Below are 11,757 nucleotides of genomic sequence, written 5' to 3'. Positions count from 1 at the left end.
CCCCTCCCCCTCCCCCCTCCTCTTTCATTGTACAAAATTCAAAAAGAAAACTGAAGAAAGAGGCCCTAAGATCAACCACAGATATGAGATATCTCCCCACCTCCAAAAGTGAAACTATTCCAGCCTTGCAAAGCATCCACATAATACAATTAGGAGTCACACACAAAACAAAGCTATTTCTATGCCCCCCTACAGTCCTTTCCAACAAGACCATACAACAGTCACCTTAGATGGCATCACCCGCACTCCAATAGCAGATAAAATGAAGGACCACTAGTCATGAGTAACAGGACAATGAAGAAGAAGAAGGGCCATTTTTCCTCCGTCATCCTAATACATGCAATGCCAATTGACCAATACCATATTTCTCTTTATAAGGTTGCCTACAGTTGATATTCTAATCAACATTGCTGTCCAAAAAAAAATAAAGGGCTCTTTATAATCACCCCTCAAAGAAACATAATATGATTGCACACTAAACTCTATATTGCTATTTAGGCTCCATCAAATATGATTCTCCCCTCCAAGAAAATAAATGTCAGAGTCCAATTAAATATTCACACACCACAATTCCCAATCATGAAAACCACAAATAAATCTTAAATTCCAAAAACAAAGACCATCCTCCCTTGTAGAGAAAAAGGAAAGCATTGATGCATTCTTATTCACAACAATTGAAAATAAGTCTAGATACATCTCCTTTAGGGCTCATTCACCACAACACTCATCATGAGAGAATCTGATCTTCCTACCATTTCTGTTTTGTAAGAGATGAAAGAGGACAACTTCCTCCAACCCCTTCTAATTCCCTTCCATGGGCTACACCCATGTGGCCTACAAATAACCAAAGTAGTCCATCCACACCCTGCTTCCCCATTTTAGGAAGCAATAACATTCCTTCAAGAGTATTTATACATAATAAAAAAATACATTCCTCCAAGAGTGATCACCTTACTCTACAAACCTCCATTACCATTTACTGAATTAGGCTGGCTTAAAAGTTAAATTTCAATATGATAATTGTGCTGGTGACTAACAGGTTGGTTTGCAATTTAAGGCCATGAATGAATTCCATCAACTTCCTCAACTGAGAAATATTTATAAATGAAAATACTAATACAATATTAAGAAAAAGGGTTGCACTAGCTGTCATTAGGGCACAGAATAGTGCTGGGGACTTTAATCCTATGGAAGGTCTCAGGATAGACATGTATCACCATTATCTAAATTAAAATTTAAATCTCTAAACTCCATTGGCGATTAATAGATAGGTTTGAAGTTAACGCCATCATAATGAATGCCTTCCACACCCTAAATTGATCATAAAAAAGAAAAAAAGTCCACCACCTTGAGAAAAGAATTTGCACTTGCTGTCGTCTTTATAAGCCCCATAATGAATGAGATAACCATTAGAATGAGTCCAGTGAAAAAGTGCACCAAGAGGACCACATTCTGCAAGAAGAGTGAGAATGTAAGCACTCATGAAATTATAAGAATAATGCAATGAAAGCTAAAATTACCATTGAGAAGTGAAAGTGCCCACCTGTGCCATGGTGTGGTCAGAAAAGAAAAATGTAAGGCAATAAGTGAATGATGCAACTGATAATCCATACTCCAAAAACATGAGGATTGTTGGCAAGACACAACCCCTTCCAATAAACTGATCCAGACCTACAGAAAGTTTAAATATGAAAAAAAAAAAAAAAAAAAAAAAAAAAAAAAAAAAAACCCATTAATCGTGACAATAATGAAAAACAAAGTGATAATATAACGGAGTAATTATTAATCTATAATTATTTTAAAAGGGTGGAGGGAAGGGCTAGGAAATGAAGGAGAGTGAAGGGAAAGTAAAGAAATCTACCTTCCCTCTTGTTATTGGGTTTTCTAGGATAAAACAGGAAATCTAGTCAGCCTAATGAAATGAAAAAGAAATATGGTACAAATTTCCTCTCTTTCTGTACTTCCTCAACACCCGAATTTACAAGGAATAATATGGTAGGCCTAGAGGGGATGATAATCCTTCCATTAGCCCCCTCCCTTTCTCAAAACACACACAGAAAAACTAAGTGCAAAGATATGTATTAATCATTTTCAGTTTTCCTTTCTCTCACCCCTTTTACATTCCTGCTTTTTACCTTTTTTGATAAGTAAATAATGCAGGGGCACCTAGGTACGCAGGAAATATAAAACATCTGAAATATCACCATAGCATTTAAATTATTCAATGTAATCAAGCTTTCAACAGTGCCATTATAGAATTAATTTAATATAGTACTTATAAAAAAATAATTATAAAAGAAAAATTAAATAAAATTTAAAATAAAATAAAATAAAAATAAAAATAAAAATAAACCTCAGCAACATGGTAATTGGTAATTATAATGATGTTCTAGAACATAGGTTCAAATATCTAACTTATCGCCATAGCATTGTCTTCAAACTTTCAACAGTGCCAGGGGTTGAATAATTAAAGAAAGGGAGGGAGGGTGCGCGCAGGGGGGAATATAGCTTTGTTTTTTCTATTTTCTCCCCTCATAAGTATCAATTAATTCAATTATGAAAGTGACCAAATTAACCCCAAGTAAGCCTAAAATCATCTAAAAGATAAAATTTGAAGTGAGAGTTTACAAACGTACCAAAGATGTAAAAAAGAATTATTGCGAAAGATGAAGGAAATAAGAAGCTGACAAAGTCCCATATATATGTAGAAGTCCAATATGAAAGTATGGAAACCTGCCAAAGGATGCAGTCATATATCGATTTCCATAGTAGTACTAAAAGAATCAAATATAGCAGCCATTTTTTTTTTCTGAAGGACAAACATACCCCACTAATTAGTTGTTGATGTTTAGCTTTTACTTCACGTTCCTGCATTAAGATCATAGAAATTATTATGCCAAAAAAACAAGAAATTAGAGAATACTTATGGTGTATGAGCTAAAGAAGTTACACATTCTTAGGGAAGCACTCCCATAAATTTATTTAGGCAATATTCTCATAAGAGACAATATAATTAAACATAAATAGATAATACTGGATCAATGTTGCAAACTACACCCCTAAAGTTTGGAGGAGATTTGAGGATGTTTAAATTTTATACCCTGAATTTTTAGAATTTGGATTTTACCCCCTAAAGTTCCATTATAATAATAACTTCTCCGTCCATATTTTCCGTTAAATACCACATAAACTTGCCATAAATTTTTAGTTTAAACAATAAAATGATACCACATCATTTTTGTAGCGTAAAAAAAATTAAATAATTAAAAATGGTAAGGCATGGTTAAAACGATGTGGCATCATTTAATTGGATGAACTAAACACGTGGCAAGTTTATGTGGCACTTAACAGAAAATATGGACAAAGGAGCTGTTGATGCAAACAAAATAGAATTTCAAGGGGGTAAAATTCAAATTCTGAAACATTAGTGTAAAATTCAAACACTCCTAAACTTTATACTTTAGGCGAGTAGCTTGCGATTTAGCCCTATTTTTATTTAATCTAGCAACAAATGAACTATACCCTTAAACATGTTCCCCAATATATATATATATATATATATACCTGGATTCGAGTTAAGAAAACAAATGATATGTAACAATTTTTTTTAAAATAATTTATTAAAGGTAATTACATATAGCGAATGGGCCAATGGGTCTGTACTCACAACCTCACCCTCTGCCTTGTTCTTAAGGGAGGGGGTGCCATTTGAAAAAGAAGTCATTTAAATTCCACTTTATTTAAATTAAAATAAAAAAGAATTTTGAACTCCCACTTCAAATGAAACTAGTTTATTCTTTTCCTTTTTTTTTTTTTTTTTTTTTTTTTAATTTTTTTTTTCTGAAGGACAAACATACCCCACTAATTAGTTGTTGATGTTTAGCTTTTACTTCACGTTCCTGCATTAAGATCATAGAAATTATTATGCCAAAAAAACAAGAAATTAGAGAATACTTATGGTGTATGAGCTAAAGAAGTTACACATTCTTAGGGAAGCACTCCCATAAATTTATTTAGGCAATATTCTCATAAGAGACAATATAATTAAACATAAATAGATAATACTGGATCAATGTTGCAAACTACACCCCTAAAGTTTGGAGGAGATTTAAGGATGTTTGGATTTTATACCCTGAAGTTTTAGAATTTGGATTTTACCCCTTAAAGTTCTATTATAATAATAGCTTCTCCGTCCATATTTTCTCTTAAATACCACATAAACTTGCCATACATGTTTAGTTTAAACAATAAAATGATACCACATCATTTTTGTAGCGTAAAAAAAATTAAATAATTAAAAATGGTAAGGCATAGTTAAAATGATGTGGCATCATTTAATTGGATGAACTAAACACGTGGCAAGTTTGTGTGGCACTTAACATAAAATATGGATAAAGGAGCTGTTGATGCAAACAAAATAGAATTTCAAGGGGTAAAATTCAAATTCTGAAACATTAGTGTAAAATTCAAACACTCCCAAACTTTATACTTTAGGGGAGTAGCTTGCAATTTAGCCCTATTTTTATTTAATCTAGCAACAAATGAACTATACCCTTAAACATGTTCCCCAATATATATATATATATATACCTGGATTCGAGTTAAGAAAACAAATGATATGTAACAATTTTTTTAAAATAATTTATTAAAGGTAATTACATATAGCAAATGGGCCAATGGGTCTGTACTCACGACCTCACCCTCTGCCTTGTTCTTAAGGGAGGGGGTGCCATTTGAAAAAGAAGTCATTTAAATTCCACTTTATTTAAATTAAAATAAAAAAGAATTTTGAACTCCCACTTCAAATGAAACTAGTTTATTCTTTTCCTTTTCTTTTTTTTTTTTTTTTGATAAGTTAACTTAAAACAACACTATATGATGCTAGGAATAAGAAAGGCCATACAAAATTGCCGTAGTAGATGAGATAAGAGTTGTGGAAAATACCTTTACAACAGGAACAGCAAATGAGGCAGGAATGAAAGAGAAGGCAATGTTAACAATAATTGCTACAGAGAATGCATCAAGATCCTACAAATTGAAAATGAAAATACATTGAATCTTCTTGTTTCATTAAATATAAGTCCATCCCAAAAAAATAAAAATAAAACAAACAAACAAAAGGCAAAGCCAATTTCATCATAGTGTTGAGATATTATCAATGTTAGGGTTGAAAATGTTTGTATGATAATGACTAAAAATAGCAACATCTATGATTGGATAAGCATGTATTCTGTGGGCCTATGCTAAGTCCCAAGTCGGGTGTTTGTATGGTCGGATTAGACCATATAAGTGATTACAAGCACTTGACTAGCCTTTTTTGGGGTATAACACAGATGTGACTAGCGCTTCTTTGAGTCATTCCAAATGGTATTAGAGTCGACTTGGAAACGTCATGTGGCTGGGAAACTGCAGCATAACGTGGGACCTAATGAGGACATGATGATTTTAAGTGGACACATTGTAATACCTTGGTGGATTATATTGGATAAGTGTGTGTTGTGCAGGCATGTGTTGAGCCCCCACATTGGGTCTTTACTTGGTTGAACTTGGCTACATAAGTGATTACGATGAGCCCTAATTGGTGCTTTACTGGTATTTTTGGGGTATTGCGCAAATGTGACTAGCGATTCCTTAAATCATTACAACCTCAATAACAAAAAATGATATAGGGGAACTTCTATTTCTGCCATGTTTTGATGTCAAGAAAACTAAGAAGAATGCATGTCAAACACTTGCAACCTCAACATAGTGCAAATGTGGCTAGCACTTCCTCAGGCTATATAAGAGTGCATGTTTTAATGTCATGCCTTTTAGAATTTAAATTGAACACAAGAAATTAAAATATATATATATATATATATGAAATGGAAAAGAAAAGTAGTAAAGATTGTAGCTGGCAGACGCTATGCATACTATATTATTAGATAATGCTTGATGGCTTGAGATATGTCATTGATCATTTTTCCTTTCTAGTGTTTTTTTAAGCAAATATATCTTTAATGATATGAGGAGCTCGAATACAGCAGATGTGTATCAAGCTCCACCTATAAAACTACAATTTACATTCTGATGCACTTTCCAAAAGGATGTCTGCTTGAACATTTGTTCCTAGAGGTAAACTAAAAAACTTCTAGATTGCATACCATTTTAGAATTTTTCCCATTTTCCCCATCATATTGCATCCAAAGGTAATCTTAAAATAAAAATCAGGAAAAGACAGGAATGCATTACTCAACATACTAAAAGAGTTTAATATATTACAAGATAATAACACAATAATTGATTTAACATATAATACCCAATACATTTAAAAGAAAACCCTCAAGCATTTCCATAATAATAAAATCATGTTCTCATGAATAAATGGTTTTTTTTTTTTTTTTTTGGGGGGAGAGGGTGGGTGGGGGAAGGCTGGGGGGTTGTTTGGGGGTTGATAGTTCTTATTGATATCTTCTTTTGAGGGTTTATGGCAAGACTTAGTGTGCAATCATGCTTGAGAGAACAACTCAAATAAATGAATGTGGTAACTTACATGATGTTGCAAGTGCTGACTTTCTGTCATAGGCAGAGGATGATTACGTGTTCGAATTGTCATATTTTTGTTTTGAGTAGCCAGCTTAAGAATTGCAGCATTCATTAAATTGATAAATGTTGGAGCAGCATGCTGACAAGAACTGTTGTGTAGTACAGTGTACCCCAAAGTTCCATCTTCATTCTGATCATCCATCACAATTGCCCCATACCTGCATATAAGAATGTATTCAAATCTCTAAAATTAAATAAAATTAAAATAAACTAAAAACTAACAATACTAATGTTAATTTCATGTAGCTCACGTTGTGGAATAGCATCATCTATTCTATTATTATTTTGCAAAATTGCCATTGAGATCACAAGATATCCCAAATATGGGGGAAGAACAAAAATTACTATCAAATACACAACTTATCTTTATTTTTTTTGCCTACTATCTGATAATTTCTTGATAATTTATAAATAAACAACCCGTCAGGGTGTAGCCTCATGGTTGGAGGCTTGGGGTGAGCTGTAGACCCAAACTTCTTGGGTTTGATCCCCAATAGGAGTTCTCCAGGATTACCTAATACATGGTTATGACGAATGGGGTCGTGTATCCGTGGTTTACTCCCCAGGGGTGGGTCCAAGGTGCCCTAACTTGGTGAGGTTCCACGTCATCAAAAAAATATATATAAATAAACATTCCACTTCAATAGACATAATTTACTAACACTGTAGACAACTGCATGAAGTTCACATTTGTGTTTGGGTATTGCCAGGATTCTTTCCACAACTATGATTTTGATTTCCATTAATCATGCTAACATCATCTTAACAACTGACAGAAAGTTGTAAAGAATGAAGTAAATCAAATATTTGGGTTAACACACCTTGACTCATAGGATTCATTAAAGCTAGACATCAAGAATTCACTCATTGAAAGTAAAACTGGCCCCAATGTTGGCCCTGCCACCTCAATCGCATCAGCTAATGCCTTCTCTGAGTCTGGGAATTTATACGCACTCGGTTTAAAGTTTTGAATCCACCCCCCTTCAACGTATTGTGCAATCTGCAGCACAGATAGTTTAAAGGAAGAAATCACTGAATAGGCATGCAACCAATATGTAGTTAAATCCACTACATTGAAGACTTCGCAACACAGGACATCACCCAAAAAAAGATGGAACATCAACATGAATTAACATGATTAACAAACCTCCTTTGCAATAGGCCAGGACAGATCAAAAGGAATTGGACCACCACCACCACCACCGCTTAATAGAGGATTAAATTGTGAAGTTGTAAAGGTCACAGACTGCTGATCAGGATGTGGCTTGAGCTTGACAAAAAGAAGTCCAAAAAACAAGAAGACTGCAGGAATCAAAAGCTGGAAAACAATGCTTTTGTGGTCTCTCCGAGCAGTTATCGCCCTTTTTATGAACAATGCTCTAAAATGTTGCCAAAATGTTGACCTAGAAATGAAACAACAGCTACAGCACTGCTTACTAAAGAAGTTTATGAAACTTAGAACTGTAGCAAAAATTAAGCCACAAGCTCTCCCTACTATGTTTGATATGACCCCAAGAATATGTTTGCAATTTCCCAGTAGTTTGGAGTTATTTTTGGGCGCAAGATCATGAGAAGCCTGAGAAACCACAGCTTCAGGTAAACAAAAGTCTTCCTTATGCTCAATGCATTCAGCTTCAATATAGTCACATCCTGCAACTCTAAGGAATACCTCTTCCAGAGTTGTGACAGATATACCATAACTTTCAATGCCAAGATAGTCTTTGTCCTCAGACCCACTTGTTTTGGAGTTACAAACTGACCTTCTCATGCAACTTTCAATTTCCCTGAACATACTTTCAAAGGATGATGAAGATGCCATAGGAAGCTTGAAGGAAATCTCAGTTCCAACCTGAAAGAGAAAGGGAGTATCAGCATTAGCAACATTGGGCATATCTAAGGATTTTTTACTATAGCACTCTGATATAGATTACACACAGGTACCCAAGCATAGGAATGGCAATGGGTCGGGTTCGGGCCGGGGTTTTTCATACCCGGACCCGACCTGCGGGTCTAGACCCACGACCTGGACCCGGCCCGATTATTAAACAGGGTTTTTTTCCAAAGCCCAGACCCGACCCTATTCTTTATCAGGCCGGGTAAAATCCGACCCATTAGGGTCGGGCCAGGCTGGGTACCCACGGATCGGGTAGAAATTGCCATCCCTACCCAAGCACACACATCCATGTGCAATAAGAGAGATTCCCAACCACACATATGTTAATGCCAAGGATCAGGGGCATATTTTATCATACCATTAAGTCATACAACAGGTGAAAAAATAAAGGAAAAATATTAAACCAGAAGAACATCTGTTGAACTTCAAACTACCCCTACACATTATGATTGATAGCTCTCATCATAGATCATTGTAAACAGAGATATTGGCCCATTCAAGTAAAACGTTTCAACATCTTCTTTTAATTGATTAACAAAACAATTGATAGATAAAGTGAGAGAAATACCTCACTCACACATGTTGCTGATGGAATATGTCGATACACAATATCAGAAGCTACTGAGGCAGTAGGTGCAGACTGAAAGGAAGAGACAATAAAGCCATCAGCACAGAAAATAATAAGCAAACAGCCATTCAATGGAATGTAGAGAAAGATACACAGAAATAGAAGCACACCTTCACCAGCGTCAGTGTATAACCAACCCCATACTGATGCTTCAAGAAAAGGGAGCTGTTGAAAAAAAAGAACATTTGAAACAAGGAATCTTAGAGACATTTAATTCAACTTCTCAAAGTAAAATCAGTGTGTCCAATGTTTTTTAGCATATGATTCAATTAGTAATAACTTATACATTCCAAAAATGTAGGAAACCATTTTTTTTTTTTTTTTTGGAATAATGAAATACTTTATTTATAAAATTTGAAGCAACTTTAAGGGCTGCAACATTTTGATGAACACCTTTGGTCATCCTCAGAGAGAATTCTGGAATGACCTTAATGTGGAATAGCAAGATGGGGAAAAGTTGAAGAGGATGATAGTCAATTAGTGTAGAGCTTTTTTCTTTTTCTTTTGTGTACAAAAGAATATAAGATCTCAGTGTAAGAAAATGATCATAAATTTACCATTTAAGCACCACAACCCTTCCTTTTTGGTGGAGGTTCCAGCATTAACAATTAACTATCCTATGGCCAAGAGAAGATGAACATCTTTCTTGGACTTAGGAAAGATCTGCAATCTCAAAGAGCTCATACCTCATTGTATTTACGTCACCTAGAGAAGCATTATCTTCCTAGCATTGACATCAGTCAATTCAACTTGCTTCCACATCCTAGAGCAAGGTCAGTGAGCTAACTAGATTTCCTTCACTGGTTGTGATGAGGTTTAAGGGTCTTCCTTCTATGATGAATTAAAAGTGTTGAGCTTCAATATGATCATCTTGCAAGTGATGACAACTATTATAGCAAGATATTCTTCTTGGCTTATTTACAATAGCTTAAATTTTTTTAACTGATATGATAGTATCACAACCCGAGATCTGTGAGGTCTTTGATTCTGATTATCTCCGCTTTAGTTATTTCTTCTGTTCTATATGTGAGAGGCCCACAACTGGTCCAGATTTTGTTGCCATGTTTGTGTGTTGTATGCTTGATATCTATTGTTGGCACAATTTCTAACAACTTTAGATTTTGATACTGATGTTTCACCAAAATAAACATTGTACGATTGTAGGGTGCAGAAGAATATGTAGATGTGGTGCAGTTTTGTTTTGACAGATTAAATAAGAAAGATAAATAATAATAATAATAATAATAATAAATAGAAATACAGCAAAGCTCTAGAAACTCCATAAAAAGCTCTAAAATTACAAAATCCAGAAACTCCAGAAAAGAAAGAGAAGAGAAACCACCAGAAGTGCCCATCTAAATGAAAAGGGATCTCAGGATTATAGACATCGACCACACACTAAATACTCAGTTCTGTCAAAAAAAAAATTTGGGGGGTGGTGGGGGGGTGTGGTGCGGGTGTTAAGTAAAGAAGAATTTATTAATCTCATAAAAAGGGTCAGCCAAATATACAGGAAGTTTACATTTGGAGACTAATACAATCAAACACACAAATTACAAGCATCCATCAAATCAAGAACTGAAAAAATAGAATGACTTCCTACAATTGACATCCAATCCGATAACGTTTTGAAAAAAAGAATTTTAGGTTTGGTATAGTCATTTCAGAATCCTCAAAGTTCTGTTATATCTCTTCTGCCAAATGCACCACATCAAACAATGAGGGACAACCATCCAAATAGCACCATTGCTCTCCCTCCATAGACTCCACCCAAGACAAAAGTGGAATAGCTACAGACAATGCTACTCTGGTGTGTGAAAACAAATTTTTTGCCCTCCTAAAAGCTCCAGGTATAAGCCAAAGTAATCAACACAGAGAAAAACAAACCACCATAACTGCTTGTCCATGCACCATGATGAAGATGATCAATTCTCTTGCAATATTAATCACCTATTGCCTACTTTCTCTTTTTGAGATTATCAACTCTTGAAGAATTTACTATGCGCCACTTGCCCCTCTTCCCTAGCCCAAAAAGAGAAGAAAAAGCTACCTTTGCATCCACTCTTACCCTCCAAAATACACACTGAGGTCACTCACCCAAAGCCCAATAATAAGATTGTAAGTAAATCATTTGATAACTTAATGTCAATCTCTCGCTCTCTTCCCTTAATGTCAATCTCCTTGATTTTTTTCAGAAACCCCCATTTCTTTATATTAACCAAATGGTTCAATAGCCTATTAAGATATTGGCATCAGATTTTCATCTTTCTGAAGATCTCAAAAAGACTTCCATTCCAATCTTTCGTTCTACCTTTCTCAATTTACAGTTTCCTCACAAATTCCAGCGACTCGATGAAATCTACTCTAACACATTATCCTAAAGAGGTTTGCTCCAAGAAACCCTTCATGTCGTTCCTTGAGTGTTGACAAGAAACAAAACCAATATTTAACTAGAATTTGGAGTTGAGAATCTAAATCAGAATGTGCAAGCATGCATGTGTCACCACCTCATTGGTTGAAGATCCAATGGATACATAGAATATATATATTTTCTACATTTATATTTTTAGTTTTTCTTGGAAGACAAAGCAGAAGAACAGCCCAGAAAAAGGGTTTTACAGACAGATGAAGTTGAATATGAAGTATGAAC

General features: G+C 34.8%; 1 protein-coding gene across 1 annotated transcript in view; it reads right to left on the bottom strand.

The window, feature by feature from the left end:
- Nucleotides 1–11,757, bottom strand: part of LOC112013939 (ABC transporter A family member 1) — a 38,338-nt gene that overhangs the window by 8,697 nt on the left and 17,884 nt on the right. Inside the window, exons 19-28 of the mRNA XM_065779198.1 lie at nucleotides 9,218–9,272; nucleotides 9,048–9,119; nucleotides 7,733–8,434; nucleotides 7,407–7,585; nucleotides 6,533–6,743; nucleotides 4,945–5,028; nucleotides 3,858–3,899; nucleotides 2,637–2,733; nucleotides 1,544–1,671; nucleotides 1,348–1,452 (exon numbers count right to left, since the gene is read on the bottom strand). Coding sequence (XP_065635270.1) covers nucleotides 1,348–1,452; nucleotides 1,544–1,671; nucleotides 2,637–2,733; nucleotides 3,858–3,899; nucleotides 4,945–5,028; nucleotides 6,533–6,743; nucleotides 7,407–7,585; nucleotides 7,733–8,434; nucleotides 9,048–9,119; nucleotides 9,218–9,272 — 1,675 coding nt within the window. The remainder of the gene's footprint in view (nucleotides 1–1,347; nucleotides 1,453–1,543; nucleotides 1,672–2,636; nucleotides 2,734–3,857; nucleotides 3,900–4,944; nucleotides 5,029–6,532; nucleotides 6,744–7,406; nucleotides 7,586–7,732; nucleotides 8,435–9,047; nucleotides 9,120–9,217; nucleotides 9,273–11,757) is intronic.

The sequence above is a fragment of the Quercus suber genome, unplaced genomic scaffold (genome assembly GCF_002906115.3).
Source record: "Quercus suber isolate HL8 unplaced genomic scaffold, Cork oak 2.0 scaffold_202, whole genome shotgun sequence".
Lineage (NCBI taxonomy): Eukaryota > Viridiplantae > Streptophyta > Magnoliopsida > Fagales > Fagaceae > Quercus > Quercus suber.
Note: the sequence above shows the minus strand (reverse complement) of the source record. Positions and strands in the feature narration are given on the sequence as shown.